General features: G+C 38.3%; 1 protein-coding gene across 3 annotated transcripts in view; it reads left to right on the forward strand.

Annotated features, from left to right (window-relative positions):
* plppr2b (phospholipid phosphatase related 2b) overlaps positions 1 to 25108 on the forward strand; it is a 51839-nt gene that overhangs the window by 11030 nt on the left and 15701 nt on the right. For all 3 annotated transcript variants that reach the window (XM_088419410.1, XM_088419411.1, XM_088419413.1), the window contains 2 exons: positions 494 to 601; positions 17350 to 17538. In XM_088419410.1, the coding sequence (XP_088275536.1) occupies positions 494 to 601; positions 17350 to 17538 (297 nt within the window). The remainder of the gene's footprint in view (positions 1 to 493; positions 602 to 17349; positions 17539 to 25108) is intronic.

The raw sequence follows: 25108 nt of genomic DNA on the forward strand, positions 1-25108 counted from the left end.
AATTAATCATCAATTACTGACAAATTAGTGGTTCACGTCTATGACATCTGTTTGGGCAGCATAGGTGCGGTTCCGACAATGCATATTTGAATGTTATTGGGATTTATCTCGCGTTTCTGTTTGTGTCTTGTAATTGTGGTGACCAATCCAATAACATATTGAATAGGCTCCAGGTCCCCCGTGACCCTCAACAGGATAAGCAGTATATAAAGTGATTTTACAATCGTGATGACATTTGGTACATTTAAAAAGAAAAAATCAGAAAGACATTGTGTGCCTTATACAAACAATTTCAGGGTGCCAAATTGCAAAGGTTGGAGCCCAGATCTCTGTAGAGTTGCTGGTAAATCTAAAAATTCTAGTGCCAAAATTTGACCATTTTATTTGCTGAAAGTGCTTTCAATTTGAGAGTCTTGATTGATTCCGTAATCTAATTAGTTTACACATACAAGACAAATTAAACGATCTGAAACTTTTCTATTGACCTTTACAGATGATTGACACACGACTGGCGGCCCAGAGGCGGGAGATGAAACTTCTCAGTGACAGCAGCTATCAAAAGAAAAGCACCTACATTGTACCCTGCTTCCTCTTTGTAGAGGTAAGACACTTGAAACACTGTTTACACGGCGACCAACACATTGCCACATTTTTTATCATTTTTTTCTTAAGAAAATTCTATGCTGTATGCATGAGGAGCTCTCCAAAAAACAGTTCGCACCTGTCCTCTTAGATTTAACTTCTGATAAGTCGCAAGAGCATGCCAGCTGGTCCTAATTAGGTATGCGTGATGTGGGAGGGCTGCTAGACTGCTTTTTTGCTGAGATGTTATTCAATGATGGAAGATCACAGTGCTTTGGAAAATTATGAGAAATCAAAGTGATGAGGGTATAATTGTTGCCTACTTCTCATTCATCTTGAAGATAATATTCATTATTTTGTTGAACTACTGTATGCCAGAAGTGAAGTGCATGGATTCAGTTAAGAACAAATACAAATGCAGTGATGAATGCCGCATCTTCCAAATGCCGATCTGCACTACAGGCCGACTTTCCCGTTCACAAGCAATTCCTTTTTAAATTGCCCGGACTTAGACTTTTTTTTATTTATGCAGATTCCTGCCCAGACTTGTGATAGATTCATCATGTATAGGTTATGAGGGTGGTATAATGATTCGTTGACATTGGAGCTTGTCTGAAAACGATGGAACATGGAATTTTTGCTAATACGGTATTCTGAATGCTACTGATCCATGAGAAAGATAAAGTATGCTCTAAGTGTGAAAATAACTTAGACTCAGAACATGTTTTTTTTATTCTTTTTATTTAGGCATGAAGTAAATCCAATCAATGTATTGATTATTAATAAAGATGTGCTTTAGTTGTATTTTTTTTTTTGTTTGTTTTGTTTTTTGTTTTTTCAAAAGTCCATGAGTCAGTTGCTGCTTTAAGAAGGTACATACTTACCACCACTGCCCTGGAGCATAAACATGAAGAACATAAACATGGAGAGGATCCACACTCGCTACCGTTGATTCACTTGGAGAGGAGCAAAGTGTAGATGCAGATAAATGTAAGTAAGTGTGGTGACTACGGTTTTCAAGTTACATCATAAAACATGTGAACTTAATGTAAATCTTAAAATAATATTTTTTTCCTTTATTGTATATTTTGAACTTTGGAAAGTGGCAGCATAAATACCTTTGATAGCCTTCTGGTCTTTTTTTTATTAATATAGTACAATACATTAATTTTGAGGGACATTTTAATGGTTCATCCACAACGCAGGTAAAACTTCGCTTCGGGCGTTTGATTACGATAAACTACAAACACACTGTAAATGCTTCATTAACGCTGCACCACAACAGAAAAAAAAAGGAATGAATATCACTAATCAAGCAGGTGCTAAAATTTTGACTAATACTAAATGCTTATGTTCTGTTTGATCACAGTTCAACAGTTGTAAACAAGTAAACACACATAGGAGATACTTCAAGATGGCAATGTATTTAGAGCTATATCACGGTATATTTGATCTAAAAATAAGACCCATTTTAAAAAGTAACTCATCCATATCTGATGGGCAAATGAATAATTTGCATGTCATTATTCTGTTCATTTCATCCCCTGTTTCTTCCACTTCGTTTCACGTTTCTTTCTTCCATCGTTTCGTAAGACTTTTAAGGCAGATTAAAAACAACAATAGGCATCAGCTTGGAAAATGACAAAATTAGCTAGATCTTTATTCGGTCCACTGGTTCCCTTAATATGTGATTGATTTGATTTCATTAGCCAAGCTAGATATAATCAGAGAAAGGCTCTTTCAAGTTGGTTCTATTGCATCTAGTAAGACTCTTTTACATCTGTCAGATGCAGTTTTTTTTAAACATAATAAATGTTGTATTTCTTGTCATTTTTAGTTTTCTCATGTTAAGCTATAAATGACAAGCAATTTGAAAGGATTTGCTGTGATATGACGCTATTAAGAGATTGAAAATTGGCAGGGTTTCAGAGGTAGAATAGGCTTTATCTTAATTGACACACAAGTGTAAAAAAATATGAATAAATAAGTACCTTAATTTGCTGTGGAACATTGCTTTGCTACAAAAGATTTCTATATACTGCGATCCTTGTGAGGATAAGCAACTATAGAGAATGGATGGATGGAAGGTTCTATAATTAACAACAATGCAAAACACTCAAGTTGAGTGAAGATGCTCAATGCCACTTGTTTTGATGGCATCTTTGTGCAACTTTTGAGGCACAGTTTTCCTGAAATAATGTGCTGGGTCCTCATTAAGGAAAAAAAGTGAACATGTAATGAAAAGGTTCTGCTGCATTTGGTTTACTGCTTCTCCAATGCTAGTGAGGAATCTTGGCTGTCATGGCAATGGTTTGCTTTTCAGCTGGAAGCATCGCCATGGTAACTGATGCTGAACTCCTAACTTGTTCCAGAACAGGCTTTTTTATGATAACAAAACCGAAGCTGTCCTAGTTGTTATGGATATTTGGCAGTAAGGATACTGTGGAGGTGTCTGAAGAAGTTTTCAGGCATTCACTTTGATACGTTCCAAGACAATCATCACAAGTTTACTGCGGAAGGAGGGACTGCTCTGTGATTGCTGACCTTTATTTACCAATAGGTAAATTTGATAAATGTCTCTGCTTAGATGTGTTATTGTGTTGATTCCTTCAAGACCCAAGATGACTATAGCATACAAATGACAATTTTTGGCAGATCTTCGGGAGTTAGACAATTCATATACATTTAATTAAAAAAAACAAACTATTGATCACTTCTTTAGGGAGGGAAACCCCATCTGTGGCTGAAATACCTTGATTAATGAAATCCTCAACTCTTCCCACGACTTTCTTCCCGCCACCACTTTGCATAATCCTCAAATGACCTGATGGAGTGCTTTTGGTCTCAACTCCATTCCCTAATTAATTGAACTAATTAGCAATGAAACCCAATTAGCCTGTGCCACTGCTAACACAATCCACGCCTGAAGGTCCTCTGAGCCACTACAACAATCAGCTGGATGCGCTTTGTTCTCGACTGCGCCTTTGAATTGTGCCCAACAATGTCAAGTTAAATTATTCAACACTTACGATTAAAGAATTGAGAAAAAAAAATAGCAAGAGTCTCAAGAGGCTATATGGCACATTAATGTGTTCATTCAAATGCATGTAAAATGACAACAATAAAGTCTATAAATATACTCTCTCGAACTGAGCTATACCATATTGACTCAAATTGCTATCCCTCTCAGTCGAACCGAATCAAACTGTTGCACTGTCAAATTGAACTGTCCTTGATTTGTTTCAAAGACCATGTAGCGAGAACCGTATTGAATTATTTTCTGTGGAAAGATGCTCACCCTTAAAATGCCTTTTTTAACACTACTCACTTTCCCATCTGGTGGACTCGTCACCAAATTTTTAGACAGTATTTTTAATATTTTTTTATTTGTATATTTTTATATAAAATATTTAGATTAATTCCATTGTGAAAGTTCTAACTGGCTCCATTATAACATCTTTTATTGTACATGAAGTGTGTTGGGATGGCCTTTCAACATATGTGAATGTTGGGACGTGTGTGTGAATATCTTGAAACTAGACTTCACACCGATCCAATCAGCTTGATCGTGATCGCACAACATTTGGTAATTCATGCAAAATCTGTGATTTGCGCTGATTTCATAATTTGCCAAGCGTTCACTGATTTCACTGATTGGTTCTGCAAATATGCACTGTGACTATTCATTTAATAGATTTGAAGGAATATTTGCTGTAGCATCAATTCCTTATTTGGAGTATTGTTGCTGTAAAGTACTTCTAATAATTCATTTACAGTAGGTTGTTGCATCAAGTGTTTTTGTCTCAGGTTGTTTTAGTTTTACTCGATGGGTTTATCGCTTCATGTCAGGCCAGTTCTTGAAAGGCTTCTTGAGATCATTGTTGTTTTTATCCATGCCTCTCCGTCACTTTCCGACAGAGATTGAGAAACCGTGGCATAAATACTTTCCTTGGTAAAAATATATTAGTTGATAGTTTGTAAATAGTATACTGTACAAGTATATACAGTCAATAAACAAATGACTTAAATAGACATAGGACCCCATCCTGTGATCGGATCAGTGAGCGGTTATTTTTAAAGCTTCCTGATTAGTGATTGTGATTGGCCCCAAAAATCCTGATGGTGTAAAGTCTATTTGAAACTGATCCACAACAGGCACATTCTACAATTTACAAGCAAAGATAAATGATAAGTCATGATAAATGCACCCACACAGCATTCGAAAAACAGCTGTATATCCTTATAGACCTGAAAAAAGACATATTTGTATATCTGATAATCACAAATATTGTCGTGTGAATAATATTATAAGAATATTATTGTATGAATAATTTTGAGACAAATCTCACCCCATAATTGAAAACACAGCTTTCCTGAAAATTATGGTTGAACTCCAAATTCTAGCTTGGATATGCTTGATTATTGAGGTTACTTTTAACACCCCTCCCCCCAATTGTTTGATTTATATGATCTAATTTCTCCATGTCTTCTTTCTTCTGCATCCAACACATTAATAGCTTTATTGTGCAACATGACACACCTTTGTTGCAGCTGCACAAATATCCCACAATCCCCGCAGGTTCAGCCAGCATCTTAAGCTTGCTTTTATTTCCCTCCTTGTTCCCTCACAGTGGCTTATTCTTGACATCCTTTGGAGATAAAAGGATTTTTCAAGCGCCCCCCCTTAATATAACACTTCGATGATGCGCCTCTCATCGCCCGGTATTCTCTCTGACAGCCCCTCAACCTCTCCCAGTCGTTCTCTCCTGACAGATGCAAGATCCATCGAGTGCCATTGCTCTCCAGCTCTCATTGCCTTGAGTAATAATGTATACATATTGGAGGTCTCCATTATCACCCCCTTTGCCTTTCCGCCCTACTAAAAGTTGTGTCATTGCAAAGACCTCTGTTCGCCCTCACGCTTTCTTTGCTGCAGCATTATATTTCAATTTCCTCTTGCCTCTCGGCATGACATCCTTTGCTGCGTTGCAGGCCAGCAGACCTTGTCTTTTTTTTGACGCTTGTCATCACGCCTACCTCATGTCGCATACATCAGTTTTTTTTTTTTGTGAGCAATTCTGTTTATTGACCTGGAAGCACTCTGCTTTGGTCAACGATATGAAAATGAGATTTTTTTTTTCATTTTCTTTCATTTGAAGCAACATGCTGTAGCATAGCTCCCCCCGCAGGGCGCTCACTCCTTTGTTGTTACATTACCATCTTATTACCTAGTCCTTATTTCTCCTCCTGTAGTCCCACCTTGCTGCTGACTCCGTTGCTTTTACTAGTTTCCTTCTGCGAATCTGCCAACAATCTTCTGCTCTCCATTCCTTATATCTTTGTGTTGATGGCTTCGGTCCTTATCGCTTTTTGTCTCAAGGCTGGTCTGCTACGATCTTAGATAGCCCATTTTATCTTGTGCTCAAACTTTCCAAGTTTGAAGCCTCTTCTTTATTCTTACTGAGTAGTCATTTTCTTTCCATTTGCTCATTTTTGGAAAGTGGAATGTGAGAGCCTGCATTTTTCCATTTCCTTGAGCACTCCCATAAAGTATGAATATTTTCTGACTTTTGGAAAGCTCAAAAATCCTTTCATAATCTGACTGACTCCTCATTGAATTCTTAAGTTCCAGTTTCCTCATTGGAGTCAAAGGCGAACCAGATCATAGCCCAGCTGAATTTGGATTAATTAATGGATAGAACACTAGTTCTCTCCTTTCTCTCTCTCTCTCTCTCTCTCTCTCTCTTTTTCTCTTTATATGAGTACAATTGTATATGTATATGCATATATAATATGTATTTATATGATGTATATGTATGTATTAGTAGTGGGAATCTGACTGTCTCATGATTTGATTTTGATTTTTGGGGATCTGATTGAATTCTGAATAGATTTTCTATTCAAAACTATTTTCAATTCAAACTAATGAACAATTTAATCTATAGATGTGCAAATATTAATCATACTACTTCAGTCTGTTTTGCAAGAGTCTGTTTTACATATATTAAGTTTTGATTTGGAAGGAATGTGAACTTTTCCACAAAAACAGCATCTGGACAACTGCTACTTTTTAAGCTAGCTACAATGGATGCAAACTCAAAATTAATACCCAAATGCAATTCCTCACAATGTATGTAAACATATATGTAAATTAGAATTAAAATGTTCTTTTTTTTAATTAATTGACAACTAAAAAAGAGTTAGTTGCAGCCCTAACCCTGCTATTACTAATTTTAAAGATAATAGTAATAATAATCATAATACAGTGTTCCTCTTGGTATTCTCTTAGTCATCTTCATAATGTGGGTTGTATTTCATGACCTACAAGAGCTTGCAGATCAGAACTCTCACAATATTTGAGACAATTTGAATTTGAAGGTGTTTCAGAAATTTTGGCTGGTACTTAACATCTCTACAATAAATCGAATTAGCAAATTTTGGTCATAGTTTTGATGCAGAAATAAAAATGATTTTCATTTTTTGTTCTTAAGTACGACCGATAAAAGCTTGCGCAACATGGATTTGAATGTGTTTCAATTTAAAGCTTACATACTATTTCATTATCTCATGACACCCTGATTTGCTAGAGAAACATAAGGGAAGATTAGGAATCAGAGCAAACTTTAATCTAAACAAGTTTATTTGTCTTTTCACATCATGTAATATTATACTTCTTTTATTTTATATATTTTTTTTACCTGTCTCTTTTTTTTTAAATTGAAAAAAAAATCTAAGCAGTGTGATCAATTTCCAGTTGACGATAATTCCCACGGCGGCTCGGTGGAGCAGTGTTTAGCACGTTTGCTTCACAGTTCAGGGATCTGAGTTCAAATCCACCTTGCTCTGGCCTTTCTGTTTGGACTTTGTATCTTTTCCCCGAGCCCGCGTGGGTTCTCTCCAGGCACTCCGGCTTCCTCACACACTCCCAAAACATGCATTGCAGGTGTATTGGACATACTAAATTGTCCATGGGCGTGATTGGGTGCTTGAATTGTTGTTCATCTTTGTGTGCCCTGCGATTGACCTGCAATCAGTTCAGGGTGTCCCCCGTCTACTGCCTGAAGCCAGCTGGGATAGGCAGCAGCAAGCCTGCGACCCTTGTGAGGATAAGTGGCTATAGAAAATGGATAGATGGATATAATTCCCACTGAAGCCAGTGGGAATTCACTGTTACCAATAATGTTTTCCAGGCCTTCAAGTTTTCAAGTCTTTATAGTGACATCTGCTAGGCTGCTGGTGAGTTCCCAGCATGCAGACACAAGGTGTCTGAGCATCTTTCTCTATTACTAGTCAATTCAGCAGAGCACTGACTGCACCAATTATAAATAGCATCCTATTTATCTAGCTGCATCAGGCCCACAGCTCCCTACAACAAAACATCTTCCTTCCCTTTTGCATTGATGCTTTTCATCCTCATTCCTTGCCCGGATTGACTGTGCATGCCTCCGTACATCTTTTACCTCCAGGCAACACTTTTGTGTGTGTGTTTGCTCTTTTCCAAAAAAAAAAAAAAAAAATCATTTATTCCATACTTCTTTACTCTTGCCAAACACCCCCCACAGACAAATTTAACCTCACACTTTTTCCATGTGTGAACACCAGATACTCTCACTAACAAAGCTCTTTGCATATTTGGTATACCGAACTAAAAGAAAAGCAAATGGGTGATTTCCATTGTAGCTATAACCTCCCTCTTGCACTGTACAATTCCTACCAATATGACTGAGATGAAAGAGGCATGTGTGCAAGCTGTGCACTTGTCTATTAAAATATACTCATGATTAATCTCTGGAGCTTGTTCTCATTCTCATTTAATTAAACATTTCACACAATAATTCAGATTCTCTCTTCTATATCATCCACATGGATGGTTAAAAAAAACAAAACAACCTCCATGTGCACTAAGATACAGTCGGCGTTCACATAATTTCCATGAATAGCACCTGCCTGACATTCTGCTGCACTGGGATTTCTCGGTTGTCGGGAGGCTGTTGGAAGCACTTGTTAGCTGCCAGTTTCCCACCTGTTAGCACTTTAGATAGATGGGAGGGGGAGCTATATCATATGTGGCTCCCTATTACCTATGAATATGTAATGAAGTCTATAGGCTGTGCCACAGTGACCTATTTAAAGAGTAAGCTGTAAAATTAATGGATTTGCATTGGTGCAATCCTGTTCCTCGCTTTGTTATTGCGCTATGTGCACAGATGGGATTAAGAAATTAATATCCTTGCTGTATAATTTGAATGAGGTCAAATCAGGCTTTTGGCGTGTAAATGCTGACCAGTCTTGGGTGTATGCAGCCTCTTTTAAAAAAAAAAAGCAAGTTTAAATACTTGTTGATTAAAACTAAAAACTGGCATGCTGCTTCCAAAATTGCAGTTGAAGTTATTTTTTAATCTGAAGTTTACCCTCCAGATTAGTAAAATCCCACTGATTAGCTTTAGTATGAGTGTAGAAGGATGAGTTGACTATGACTGCATTAATAATACTCAGAGCTATGTGACAACTTGTATGTGCAGTTTGTGTAAATTTATGAGCACAACTACAAATTATAGGTCTTATTTATTTTGCAAGAAAAGAAAAAAGCACTTTGCCTGTTTGACAGACATTTCATTAGTACTGCAATGAGGTAGATTATGATAAAATAGTATCCAAAATACATAAAACTGCTCAGATTTTTTTTTACATCACAGTTGTGCTCATAAGTTTGAATGCATGTTCAAACCTATGAACACAACTCTACATACACATGCATTTTTTTTAAGAAAACTGTGATCCCTTTCTATCAAACCTGATGTGATTAAATAAAACTGAGCTCAGTTTTGCACCCTAGACCCCAAAATTTGTTCTCCAAATTAAATTAATGAATAGGTGGAAATATTCTGACTTCAAGTCTGTCATGTTAATTTGATTAGTGAATTATTACAAGCAAAAACACATCTCCAGTAGATAGATTGACACAAATGAAAAATAAGACTACAAATTTTGCATTGCAAAAAAATTAAATGTTGAAAGAAACCTTAGAGAAATAATGTTGGCTTTGTTAACTAGAGTGTTTTTCCTTTTTGTTGTTTTGTTAAGATTTAGATTTAAGCATGTTGGTATCTAGGCTAGCCTTCCTTGAGGCATTATATCTTTGCATGACACCAACTCGTCCGATTTACGTTAGTTTATTTCTGTTCCCCCACGCTGCATCTCTCAAGGCGTCTCCACAAGGGGGTACCCATTCCACATACAAACACGAATGACACCGATGCACAATTGAGTCACCCCGTGTTCCTTTAAATTCTACTACATTCTAGATTGCCGGTAAATGAAGCAATATAAACTAACTGGACAATTTACTACAATGCAAGCACTCATGTGTGTAGTGTTTTGTATGAATTTTTAATACATTCTCTGAACAGGTAAATGATTGATGAACATGAACCAAAACAAGTAAAACATGCTGGACATGCAAAAGAGTGGTGCGGAGCGATGCAGTGGTCAGACTCACAAACAAAAGGCTTTAATTTTATTCTTCACCCGTGTCCCTACTTTTCTCAGTTTCACCCTTGTTGTATTTGTATTTATCTCAGCTGACTTTCAACTTAAATTTGTTCAGTTGGTGACATTGTATTTCCTACACTTGTTTATCTTCCTCCACACTAATCTGATCCCAGTCTCCTCTTTAATCTGCCTTGTTTGCCTCTTGTCATCCATCCCTCATGCGCATCGATTGTCTTAAATCGTGTGCGCATTGTGCTGTGATACAAATTACGGGCACTAGGGAGCGTAATAACCACTAAAATGTGCTCATTCGAGGCGCTTTATGCTTACGGGTATCATCCACTTGCAAATAAGAACTGAAGATGTGAAATAGAGCCTTTCTACCTGTGAAGACCACTGAAAAAAGCTCTGTCTGGTTTTAATGTAGTAGGTTAAGAGCCGAGTGAAGCTCTCATCAGATATATCATCCCATCTTGACTTCAGATTAGATAGTAATATATCACCGGGAAAACATTAAAGTTGAAAGAAAATCTCAGAGAAGCACTTTTCAAGTAAGACCGCCAAGCTGGCCATTTTATTTAAGAAACAAAGCAAGAGGAATAAAATATGAAGTACTTATCTATACATATACATATATATGTGAAGTATACTTATATATACAAGTATATATATATAGTTCTGTTCTGTCATGCTGGCATGACCTCTAAATTGTTTGTATTTGGAAACCAGTTGTTCAGTCCCATGGCCTATTATAAACATGCATGCTAGGCTGAAGACTCAAACATTTTGTAAGCTGTAAATGTGAGGGTGATTGCTTGTCTTTGTGCTCTATGATTGGCTGATGTTCAGTCCAGGCTGTTTGATGTATTTCACCTCTTGCCCCACTCATCTGGGTTAGCACTTTATTGAAGTACATTATTTTGATTTGCACTCATTCTAAACCTTATCAGGTGCTCAGTGAGTAAAGTCAAACACCACATCCTGAGCTGTTATGTTTTCTCCCGGCAGGGTGCTGTCCTCTTAGCACCAGCACCCACGTACATCTCCTCACCCTCTGTGAGCATGTTGACTCCTTTGCCATCTGGCTCCAGGGAAGACGCGCAGCTTTGTACAAGTTCACACGTTTTGCCCCATAACACAATATGATTGCTAGAATTCATTTTACACTAGTGCTGTTAAAGGGCTTTAAAGATGGATTTGCCTCTTTTTCCTGTCACAACAGTCACTTTGATTTCTCTGCTTTTGAAGTTGAGAGGTGGGTTCATTAAAGCTTAATTGTGTGGTAGATGAATCCTTTTAGTTTACTAGGCCAGTCAAAGCAGGGTCATCCTCCAAAGTCAGCTGACTTAAGCTACCTTTAAGCTGTCAAATTTGAATATTTTGCTCTAGTTTTGTTCATTTTTTAAATCCTTTCCAATGCATAATTTATTCTACTGATTTGTGTACAGTTGAAAAGTTCAAATGCAAAACCTTGTCAAGCGTCAAATGCAACACTTACTAGCATACTGCCTATCACAGTATCATTTGTTTGTGCATTTTCTAAAAGTACCAAACCAAACAACTACTATGGAAGATAAACATTTTAGCAAGGCTAGATAGGATATCATACAAAGTTGTTGGTGTATTTATTTGGTGTATTTTAAGTTATAGGCACAGCCCAAACCTCTACACTACACTATCATATGGAGCTATTCATAACCACTATACTTATCATTTCAATGAAAAGTTATATTGCGTTCTGTTTTTAAAGACCTCTTTAAAAGACCTTTAAATAATCTGGGAGGGACTCAGCCTCGAGCCTCTGCTTCTTACGTTGAGAGGAGCCAGTTGAGGTGGTTCGTCCACCTGGTTAGGGTGCCTCTCAGACACTTCCCTGGTGAGGTGTTCCGGAGATATCCCACTGGAAGAAGGTCAGGGGACGACCCAGAACACGCTGGAGAGACTATATCTCGCGGCTGGCCTGGGAATGCCTGGGGATCATTCCGGAGATGTTGGATGAAGTGGCCCGGGAGAGGGAATTCTGGGCTTCACTGCTCAAGCTGCTACCCCGATGACCCGACCCCAGACAAAGCGGTAGATAATAAATATACAAACAAACCTCTTTTGATTGAATTTATCCTGCAAGTGCTTGAGTGATTTAGTACTATTATATATGACTTTGTGGACATGTTTACTTTGTGTACATTCAAAGTGTGCTTGTATGAGCTTCCTCTGGTTGTAGTTTCTGAACACCTGAAACATGTCCAAAATGAAGGTAAGTGACTGCAAAAATTAACATCGGGAAGCTACAATGCACAGGTAAATAAAAAAAATCATTATTATAAATATTACATATTATCAACTCTACTGTTGCTGTAGACTGACTTTTCTAACTATACGTTTAAGTTAATCACATATCCTCTTAATTTCATGCCACTGGCTGATATGTGTGGACCTCCAATGAAAAAATTGGACGTTTTCTTCATATTTAACACACTAAGCTTTTTGCTGTGAATTTTTGTGGGGTTATTACTGCTGGTGTGATTCTTGAGCGGGTTTGCTGTAGTGTGAGAAAATTTCTGTCCCTTTAATCCAGCAGAAATTTGTTTTATTCTGATATGAATTATGATTGACAGTCACATAATCTGTTGCATTCTCCTCGAATGCATCGTTGCCTGTAGCTTGACTGCAGAGGTATTCAGAATCTAGTGATGCAACCATTAATTTATTAAAATTCTCAGAATTTCATCTCAACAGTAAATGTCACCTCATTTTCTGATGTCCACAATAATTGTTTGCTGCAGCCCCAGGTCTTGCATGAGATCATCCCACATCTTGATATGGTCTTGAATGATAGTTAGTTTGAAGTGCAGGATTTTGTGCAACTAAAGCTTTGGTCAAATCCCCAGTGTTCAGCTTGAGAACTGTTTAGAATTGCATAAGTTGAAAGTATATTTGAAATGACAACCGACTGTAAGCAGGTGTGTTGTATGACCTCAAGGCATTTGCCACTTCGCTTGACACGTTGAACTTCGACTCTTTTTAGAGACCAGGTTGAGTCAATAAACGCAGAAGAGATTTCTGACAGCCCATCCTGACCTTTTTCGACCGAGCCGGAGCTTGCCAGCGGTTGCCTTTGTGTTCTCACTGCTTGTACCACTTTTTTGCAAATGAGATTCCGAGGTGACTTGACGTAAATTAGAAATCACCAGCATGACCTTCATGAATATTCAGATGGGTCTGCATACCAGAAGATGGTTATTTGTTCAAGTGGAGGTGAAATGGTCTGAACTGTTCAACTGATAGTATAGTCAATTAGATCAGTCAGTTATTTTGCTTATGAAATGTAACACCAGATGCTAAATGACATGCCAAACCTCCCCTGGGAAGGTCATCCTGATTAAACAATGTAAATCTTCATCTCACTCGTCCTCCCACCAACCGGGGCCTTGCTCTCTCGCCGCTTTCTCCCTCGCGCCTTCTGTAGTTCAGCAAGGATGGATAAGATCCTCCTCAGACGCAGGAATGCACCCACATGTCCATAGACATGCTCTCGCTGAAAGCACATGCACACACACACACCTACACACACACAGGCACACACAAATCCCACGCTGTCAACGCACACACAACTCATGTCAAAGGCGACAAACACGGAAAAGGCTGCCGAAAAAGCTGCTTGATAGTGTTGGCCTATATATAAACGAGAAGGCGGGGGTGTTTGTAGGATTTGCCAGCATGTTCAGAGAAGCATGTGGGTGCTCACATCCTTTGTGATTGCATGTTTTAAAGCAACAATTTACCATTGTATTATAGAATTTTAATTACTTAAAATTCATATTTGTGATGCTCTTGCTTGAATGATGAAAGGAGAATCTCATTACTCATGTTGCCATAGCAACCGTGCATCTCCATTTTTCACCTATTTGTGCTGATGAATGGTTATGTTTATAGGTGCAATGATTAGCTAATTGATTATCAAATCGTTTTTATTTTTTAATAATCAATTAATCATTTAAAGACTTTTTAAAATGAAATGTGCACACATGCTCATAATATCAGCTTCTCAACATTAAATATTATTCGATTTCCGGGGTCCTCTATGAAAGCAAGTCGATTCTTTGCGATAAAATGGAATAAAGTGTTTTCTTATACTGCACAATAATACTTTGGAAATAAATGCTCAACACTTTTACTTTTTTCTGATGTTAGACCAAATCAGTGTAAGCATCATAATTTATGTTTGTGTAATATCTACACTGTCAGTTTTTAAAAATGCTGTGTTTTTTAATAAACCGATATGCTGGATCCAATTAATTGGAAAGTTAATCAATTATTAAAATAATCGTTAGTTGCAGCCATAATGATGATGATGTAATTAAAGAATTTTCTTGACCCTAGAAATCTAAATCCAAAATAGACTTTTTTAAATCATTTTGCTGTTTTGTGACCTTCAGCAAAAAGGAGAACATATTCAATGAGGACCAAATCAGGTCACCATGTTACTTCCATATTAAGGCTGAGCGACTGTTAAGTGTTGCAGTTCATCGCCATAATGAATAAGGTGGTAGCTTTGATGGTGGCTTGTAATCTCTCTGAATGAATAAATAAGTACAAAATCAGCACAAGTATGTATACTATAGTAACTTAAATGCCAATTATGTTGCCTGTTTATTATGATAATAGATTCATAATTTGCAACATCAAACATTGCCTGAAATGTGTGTGCAGCCTGAAATACATGTTATCCTTAGTAGCTACAATAATTGACTGTTTCCAGAAGATTAAATCTCTTCTGCAAGAACTAAAATTCAGGCATTCCCTGTCAAATCCCCACATGCACATCCTATGGACTTAAGCACTTTTCCTCTTAATACAGTGCCGCATGAAAGGGAAACATTGTCTCATGTGATGAGCAGAGTTTGGACCGAGGAGCGGACTGGACACTAAGTGGGAAAAATAGAAAGTCTTAACACACAAAAATCTAAATCACAGCAAGCATTAGAAACTAAACTCGGAAATGAGACATGACAGCTTGAAAGCTTGGCTTGACATTGAGAGCTTGGCTTGACGTTCCAACAATGAGTGAAAACCTAGAGCTCAAATATGGTCAGACATCAATGCTAAAACCTAAAAGTAAACTAAAGGATCATAGCAAGGACTACGGCGATTTGGAGTTACAATTTACAATTACTATTGGGGGCACATAGAACATAATTTTGAGAAAATGTTGGCATTGTCTTCATCTTTAAATCATTCTCACACTTATAATTATGGTCTTTTTAATGGCACAAAAGCAAGTTAGGTTTACAATCATTTGTTTTTCATTAATCGCCAAATATGTTTATGTGATTTGGTTTCTGGACATTGCATATACAGTAGGTAGCCACTTTTCCACTGATGGACCTCGAAACCTGGGTTAAGCCCTGAGCACAGTGTTACGATTAAGTTACTTGTATTGGATTTAAGTCATATAGAATAATAACCAACAAAATGAATGCTCTCCATCTGTTAGATGGAGATGTGCATAGTACTCAATAATGAATAAAAAACCATTATGGAAGATATCTTCATATTTAAATTGGCAGAGGTGGGTGGCTGATCAGTCCGGACAGACGGACCGATGATTTTCAGATGAACCACTGACTGATGAGAACATTTTTAAAAACCACTGACTAAGACCGACGGCCATTTTAATCCGCCATTCTAACAGTCACCACCAAAAACAGCAATATTTAGAATGAAATATGAATGTTTATTGTGTTATTTTGACTTTTAAATGTGATTTGAATGAATAAACTGCTTGCACATAGTTTATAGTTATAGTTATAGCTTTATTTTCCCACAAAATAAGAGTTTGGTGAATGCACATATGAAACTGGTGGTGTTTAGTACATCCAACCAGGTTAAGGTCTACTGCACTAAGCAATGTGATGTGTGAATATTCGTTCATTTTGTCTCAAGCTTGTCTGTTTGTCCTGGATAAAATTTGGATTACTGAATTGAAGACTGTAAAGTTTTGCTTTTTTAAGGCTAAGGTTCATTAAGCTCAGGAATTGTCCATGTTCCATGATTTTAGCCAACCTCAAATTTCCACAACTTAGGCAGCGGCGTACACATTCTCAGGTTGTGCCGTGGTGGTTGTGTCAGAAGTTGGAATGGGAGAATGCACCTAAAAGGAAGCTGTGCCAAGCAGGTGTGTATGAGCTGAAGTCTCAGGAGATTGCATACATTTTGCTAGTTATCACAGATTGTTGATTAACTTGATTCTTATCATAATTGTTGATTGTTTAAATAAGATTTTTCATGGGACGTTAACACTTTTTCGAGTGCAAACATTCATGTATTTTTTTTCCTAACCTTTTTACTGTATTGTTCATCCCCTAACCAAGGAGTACGCAAAGATTTTGACCGCCCTGACCATGATCCCTTATTGGTCATCAAGGTGTTTGAGGACTTCAGTACACCCTATTCACACATTGCTTCTGTAGCTAACACTTTCTGGTATTTTGCAGAATGTGACCTTTTCTCTTTAAATCTTGCAGACAGATAAATCTTCACACAGAATTAAAACAGTTATGCGAGAGTCTGAGCATGGAAATTAGTGTTTTGATAATAAGTGGAGTGTGAATGAATATTCTGTATCGCTTGTGCAGAATTGTGAATGATCTTTTTTGCATCCACTTACATCAGTCTTGATTTATGCTTTGTGACTGTTTGCTAAAAAGGTCATTTTTCATGCTTGATAGCATGTGCGTTTGCATAATGTGTAGCTGGTTTTTACTAAAAGCATTATACAAGTGCGGCATCACGAGTTGTGTAACGAAAAAGGTCATGCAAGCGTGTAATCTTGCCGACCCTTTGCTTTGCCCAAAGACGCGTTTCGTCTGCGTCCTGCTTCGTCTTCTCTTAACCGCTCTGCTCTAATTCATGCCATCTGCGCCTCATCCCCCTCTTTCTCTACTAGCCTCCTCCCCTTCCAAAAAGTGTTTTTCCCTTCTCATTAATATCTTTCTCTGTCCGCTCATGCTGTTGAAGGCATCTATCTCTCACTCTGTGGCTCTTATCACTGCTCATCGATATGTAGTTCTCCTGATTTGTCTCCCACCGACTTCCTCGCTAACTCCCACCCCCCCTCCTCCTCTTCCCTCGCTATCTCTCCTGGCACACTTGATTCATTTGACACATCACGGAGGAATCCATCATTTTTGCGCTGTGAAGGATTTTAAAGGTGCATGTTTGACTTTTTGACCACATCCGAGTCCTGAAGCTGGAACCATTATGTTCTATTTCCAGCTGGTCATCATGGCAGGGACTGTATTGCTGGCTTACTACTTTGAGTATACGGACACCTTCCCCGTGCACGTCCAGGGCTTCTTCTGCTTCGACAAAGCGTACTCCAAGCCGTACCCAGGACCTGAGGACTACAGCAAAGCGCCTCCTGTTCTCGTCTACTCACTGGTTACAGCCATCCCGACTGTGACGGTGAGTCAGTATCCATCAGTAAAGATGCCACGCTTCCACAGGTGTTAAAAATGTGACACACACACACAAAAACACACCAATCCATGGTTCCCTTCGTGCACATGCCGCTTGTGGTTTGGTTTGAAAGGGGATCTATATGTGTAGGTGTGTGTCCTCGTGGTCTCGCTTCTCTGTTTGTGTGTGCATGCATGCGTTCCGTGTCATGACCATGGCAACGGGAACTAAATCCGTCCTCCATAGCGCAGTCCGAGACAGCCCCAGTGTGCAGAGTGTCTTTATACCAGATGTAATCTTTTTATTTTTTATTTTTAAATGAATACAATTAACCTTCAAAAGGAAAAGTTGTCTCTTAACACTGATCTCCCTTCGATTAACCCGGATTTCAAAACAAAAATTTCTTATGCGATAAATTGTCGATCCAAGTATTCTCATCCGGGATATGGTTGAGCTGGACCTATCCAGCACAATAGACAAACCACATACTCACACTCATATTCACACAGTTGGACAATTTGAAGTCTTTGTTGAGCTTTTGCTTGTTTTTGGAACATGTTAGAAGAGATGGAATACTTCACGGAAGTAGGGGGTTGACTATGCAAACTCCAGAACAGGACTTTGCCTCTGAGCAACTATATTTGGAGTAATTCTTCCAATGCAGTATTGTCAAACCATTGAAGGGATATTAAACTTATTTAACCTTTGCAGAAGTAAAAAGTCAACATTTTTATTAATATTTATTAATTAATTTGATAAAGAATTTTAGTTCTTCATACAATGAATACCTTTTAAAAGACAATTTCACCCACTGTCAACTGAAAATGACATCACGTGCTCAGAGCTCAGGTAACTTGTTTTCTGATTTAAGAAAGTCACATAAGCAAGCCTAGTAAACAGGTGAGCCCTGAGCATGCAATGCCATTTTCATTCGACAACAAATGTATTTTTAAAGGTATTAATTGTACATTATTTGGTTATCAAATTCGTTGTAGACGAAATATAAACTTTTTACTTTTGAAAATTGCTAGGCAAGTTTGGTATTTAAGTGTATCGGCGGAGTTTGAATTCACATTTTAACTTTTATGAATTCTTATACAATATTAATCGGAAGTTAGACAGTCTGCCATCGACACAAAAGGAAACGAATAAAAATGATGGACGACATGTCACACAAGAGTGGCTTTCAGTTCAAAAAGCCCTGGAAGTCTGAGTTCCTGGTAGCAGGGGTCCAAGGTTCTTGAGCGTGGCCCACGATTTTGCGTTCACATACAGCGACAGTGGGAGAGGTTGTTTATTCAAACTTTACTCAGACTGATGACTTATGCCTGCAGAGAAAAAAACTGCACCACCCCACCTGTCCAACAAGGGGTGCTAACTAAAAAGTTAAATGACAAATAAGCAGGATGATGAACAATATACATATCTATGCATATTATTTAAGACAAATATCACTGCAGTACTGTACACATATTTACTTAAATCTCAAATGATTAAACTGTATACACCAACTGACCGGTGTCAAGGGCTGTCTCTTTCCCCTGCATCCGTCGATTACTGTCATAGTGTAAGTTTTCACAAAAAAGTAAAGTGCAAAGCGCACATATAAAGTTAACCCTTTGCTTAAATGAGTTTCAGCAAGATGCTCAAAATTTGTAGATGTGCAGGAAATATTTTCCTGTACATATTATTGTTTGACAAAGGAGGTTGGACTGGAATTAGGTTGGAATTATCTTCATGGAATTGACATGCCATGATTTTAACCCACTTTTGAGTTTCCTGTTGAAATGTATGTACTTCCAGCAAACAATGAATGACTGCAAGATGTACATGTTCAATCATTGCTCAATGAGAAATGAATCCTATGTGTAGTTACACTTTCCCAGCGACACACAGGCTTATTATTAATAATGAAACATCTGCGCATCCTCATCAAAGCTGTGTCTCCATGTCTGCCTTGTCCCCCTGGGCTTGTTGTCTCTTTGATGTCCTACAGTAAAGTGGCGTTACGACACGGTTGCCTCTGAGTGACATAACAGAACACTACACTCAATGCACACTTACCCACACAGACTTCCATGTATACACACTCTCAGACGGATTATACATAAGTGAGCCAACTCATTTTGTTAGTAATGTCTAAACTTAACCATTACTATCAACTTTATGGACAAAGGTCTCAGGATATACTTTTTGAATATATTTGTGCCATTGAGGCGTTCTCTGTACTACAGTATTTGTGCTCATCAAAGTCACTTGTGAACTTGAACCTACCCCAGCTGACTGGCAAGGCACATACAAAGCAATTCACGCTCACATTCATACATCATTAGAGTGCAAATAACTTTACATGCATATTTTAGAATTTGGAAGTAGCCAGAATACCCATAGATATTTGGATTCAAACCCAGAACCTCTTGACTTTGAGGCAGACAAACCAACTACTTTTGTCCTACCATAGAGGATTTCATTCAAAGCTTGCATCATGGGGTGGCACCGAACGATTTTATGGTTAAATAAAAAAATTAAACAATTAGAAAATTTCCTGTCACAGGTAGGTCCTTTCAGACTGAGCTGCTTCTGCCCTGGCTGACCCATTTATGACTCAGTTGAGGTTAGGATCAATCTTGAGCAATTTTATGCAGTTTTAAGAGTTTGAGAAAGCCCTTATATGCTCATAGTAAGCAAGGTCCAAAACGGAATACTTGGTACAGTTGGGTTTAAAAGATCTTGACTCAATTTCTGACCTCTACCCAAAACACCTTTTTGGATAAACAGAGACAATCAAACATCCCCATGATTTAATCCATGTTCTGGGGGAGTAACAACCACATTTGGCTGTCTTAAGTAAATTGTCACTATATTTATGATGTGAAATTAGCACAAGGAGAGACAAAATGCTTGTCACTGGAGTTGACAGTAAGAATAAAGCCTCCCTGTCATGTGTGTCACTCCTCCTTTTGTCTACATTTAAGATAGCAGTTTAGACGCCACTGAAATGTCCTAAATGATTTTCTAACAAACAGATGGCTGGCTTGACAGTGTATATTTATGTTAGCCGAGCTTGCAGTCGATTAGTGAGGGGCTGCAGGCGCGAGGCTATGTGAGGTTCTCAGAGTGGGAGCGATGGCATGATTTTGCCTCGAGTGTGAAGTGTTTTTTTTTTCTTTTTTTCAAAGTAAGAGCATCTGTGTTCACTCTTGCTTCAGGAAAAAGCGCACCATCCCACAAGCCTGTGTGTTCAAACGTGGACAGAAAAAAAAGAGTACATTTCACTTCTCTCCCATATCTGACTCAGACTTCTATGTTACAAACAGAAAAATGCCATATCCTCCACTCACATCAAAGACTGTCATCTTCAAAATTTCTCTATGAAACTCACTAGTAAGCCCGCCGATACAAGCATGTGCATACTGAATGTAGATAGGTGTTAGCGGCAGTCACTTGTGTGCTGTGGTTGATGTTGTCACTCCTGGTGAGCCATCCCACACAAAGAGAATGTCACGAATATCAAACAATTTGAATAATTTGAACTGCCAGAAACACATTGAGATGACACACATTCACATTCAGACTTACAGTATCGGGCATTTGATCCATCCATTTTCTATTTTTTTTTTTCACCCCATTAGGGTCATGGTTGAGCTTTGATGAGTGGTGATCAAAAGGATTTGGCCTCAAGTGGATACCTATTAATTCTGCATGTGTCAAATCAAACAAAAAAACAGATAACCACTGCTGAGCACTGATGTGGGAACTGAAGTGAAATAAGAGCCGGTTACCTTAGTGCCAATATGTGAGGCAGGAGGAGAGTGAGGAACAGAGTGAGTGAGGCAAATAGAGGCACTTGTGTGCTGCTTGGAAATAATGCTGCAAGTTTCAGTTGATCAGTAAAGGTGAGTGTGTGGGTGGATGTCACCGCACATCCCCTCTGCCAGTGATTCCTCATTCTGTGTATGTGTGTGTGTGTGTGTGTGCGCTTGCTTTTTAAAGCAGGCATCAAAAAGAGGTAATCACCATTGGTTGGGAATCCACTGTTCTATATGCAGGATTTTCTGACACAAATCCTATAGAGTGGTGACTTGAGATTCGTGTGATTTGACTCACGAGCTTCAGTTTTACTTTGCACAGATTTTCTGCCTGCACCTAGCCTGCATTCAGACAACATACAAATCTATGAATGCATATTTCATTTTGTTGCCCTGTGCAAGGAATTTTAAACTGCAAAAGTGATTCAGCTTTACAAATTGTGTCATTAACCTTTGGCCAATCATGGATCAAATGGTAATTACACACATTGGACGCATGTAGCAAAGCACTCGTGCTGTGTCACACCGTCATAAATACAAGCATGGAGGATAAGATGCTATGAATGAATGGTGTTCCAGAGTTGTGTGTGTGTGTTTTTGCACAATTACTACTGAATGTGGCGCATACACAAGATGCTAAATACTTATACCCTGCTTTTGCAGTTAAATATAAACCTTTCTAACTGTATGAGAAAGCTTAAAGAGAGCACTTTTTGATTTTGGCGTTAAGAGAAAATGTCATTTTGCAGGAAGAACGCACAAAACAGAAATGATCAAATTAGGAAATCTCTTTCTATATTACTCATTCTCTTCAATGTCCCTGGAGTTTAAAGAGACAGTAAACCACTCAATCGTATTCACACCATCACTGAGCCAGAACTGGAACTGAACCCATGCTGACCGCACCAATGTTAGCTAAATGTACCACTAGGCTATTAGATAAACAATATGCTGAAAATGAAGATAAACCGGGAGTATGTTCTCCCAGGTTTATTTGTTTGGTTCTGATAAAGCTTGGGAAGAAGCTTCATGCATAATGCATCTCCATGACGGGAGAGATTGTAGAAAATCATGGCGGTAAACCATATCATCCAGACATGCCAGGTTTTATTTGCAAGAGCTGTGGGTGCATGAAAATTGTGCTGTCATATCTTCCAGACCAAGCTGGACATAAACAATGCTTCATTGTGCTTGAATGCCTCGTTATTTTTTGCCTGAGCCAACAGTAGTGTTGTGTTAGACGGCCACTTTGGGCTTTGTTCAAAGTTGCAAATCTGCATATATAGTGGAACCTCCAAGGTAGGGAAAAAAAGGATGTGTGTGTAATATATATATATATATATATATATATATATATATATATATATATATATATATATATATATATATATATATATATATATATATATATATATATATATAATATTCAAGGTGGCCGATAACTGATATTTGAATTCTTTAGTTTCTTTGAGAGATTATCCCATTAATTAATTCCTTAGAAAGAGACACATTATGTTGATGTGTTCTGAATGTTTTTTTTTTTTTAAATCTCTGTTCCCTTTAAACCTATACTTGCATTCTATTTTTACAAATCTTTACTGAATGTTGATTTTTAAGTTGATGAGTGGAGTTTTTTGTGAGCTTTTAACATAATTAGCAGAGTTGTACAATCTACCAATTTATAAAATTTCAATAGATTTAAATATAGGTGCTTCTATTTTGGTGCTCAGGTGCAGGTCTGGTGTTTGGCGAGGCGAAGACTTGGTCGAGGAGGGGCCAGATCGACATTTGGCAGACAGGCACAGCTTGGCGCAGTTAGACAGAGGGGGCGTGCTCCCTGTGCATTTAAATACGTTGCACCTGACTCCCACGAATTGTCCAGATGGCGTGAACTGGCGTAAAAAGCCAAAGCACGCAAAGTATACAGAACTGCAAGTAGACCTCCTCAGGCAGGATGATGTCTAAATGACCAGGGAAACGGCGTCCCTGGCTTCCGTTATTTTTACGTTACAAAGTGAAATACTGAGTTTTTTGTCCCCTATTTAAGGCATTTATCCCGCTTTGCGATTAACATCAATAACTGTCATGACCTCGTTTTTAGGAAATTGCTCTTATTTTCTGTTGGCGTCAAACTGCCTTTGCTGCAACGCGTCACTACAATGCTGGTCCACTATTGGTCGGCGTCTCGACTCCCTAAGATGCTGGTCTATTATAGGTCAGCGTGATGGGGTCACGAAGATGCTGGTCTGCTATTGGTCAGCGCACAGGGTCACTAAAGACTTGATCTTGTGTGAGAGTGCTTTCAATATCGTATTTATTTTGCATTTTATTGCTTCATTCAATCTTGAATTGCTTATCCATGAGTCCCAAGAATGCTAGTGATGTTAATGAGAGAAGTAATAAAATGATTTATGTGGAAACGAAGCTGGAGATAATCAAGAAATATGAAGAAAGCTAAGTCAGCCTAGCCTGTGCGGCAGGAGAGGACGATGTTGAGGAAGGCAAACAGCGGAAAAAGAAAACTCTCCTGTTCAGGTTGCCTGCAGTAACCTCTCGTATGTGTTCCCGAGACGTGCAATAATTTCCGAGCATCCGTATTAACGAGCGGTAGACTCTCATGTTGCGTTTTATTTCAAATGGAGATTTCAAGTTTTGTTTTGTTTTATTTTGTTTGAGGTGTTAGTCACCAAAGTGGGGATGTTTCCTATACACAGTGACATAGAAAATACTTGAATTTGTCCCTGGAATTCAGTGTGTGTCCTCTACACAGGTGCATCCTATATTTGGGGGAATTCAATAAACAATTTGGGCCAGAGGATAAATCCCTGAGGTACTTCACAATTGATATATTATGGAATAACTTCAAAAAGTAAATATCTTTTTATAGTTTACAACAGGAAATAAAGTTCTCAGAAATTTCAAAACAACATAAATGTTCAAATTTCACTCATATTTGTTTTAATTTTAAGCAGAAATGACTGCTGTAGAGTGTTCCCATGGTCCAGAATCTCGAAGTGTTATTCACCAATTCTCCCCTAAAGGACATGATGTTGCAACCCAGACAACTTTTCTCAGTGTTTGCATGGACAAACCAATTAGTATTTAATGACTATGGCTTAAAAATAAATGAGGTTTCACACAGTTCCTCACAGTGGCGGCAAGGAAAAAGCCCATTTTATTTGCCATTTAACATCTTCCTACTCAGATAACACAGCTCTGCCAGGCCGTGCTCCTGCAGATACATAAAACGATTCCAATTATGAGGTGTGCCGACGCTACAATGCATCTGCCTTGCATGATTATAGCTCATGTCATTTTCCCTGTCTGCTCTGTTGTTATGCTAAATTCAGGTTATTCAGAAAATCATGTGTCTTTGACAAGTGAACCCCCGTGCATTCGCCAAGTTTATGTCCTAAATAGAAAGTGAGGTAGTGGCAATCATCCTCGTCTGTGGCATTCTTCAGTTGATTGCAGTTGTCAACAGCTTTGTAACTCACTGCCGATGTGCAAAAGAGCATCAACACACACGCACACACATCCAATGCCCATATGCAAATTGTCCAGAAGTTGCCATGTTGCTAAGCCTTAGGACAATCTTTCATGAATAATGGAGTCCCGTGTTGACAGACAGATAGAAGAAGCTTGGAAGGAGTACAGAGCGGAAGACAGGATTTCTGTCTTGTAGTGAAACTCCTTCTTCTTGCCAGTGGATTGTTTAGAAGATCACATCCCACGATGTTCCCTTCCCCTGGAAGGTTTAGGAGAGA

This window comes from Hippichthys cyanospilos, chromosome 7 (genome assembly GCF_059441005.1).
Source record: "Hippichthys cyanospilos isolate Australia breed blue-spotted pipefish chromosome 7, RoL_Hcya_1.0, whole genome shotgun sequence".
In the NCBI taxonomy this organism is placed as follows: domain Eukaryota; kingdom Metazoa; phylum Chordata; class Actinopteri; order Syngnathiformes; family Syngnathidae; genus Hippichthys; species Hippichthys cyanospilos.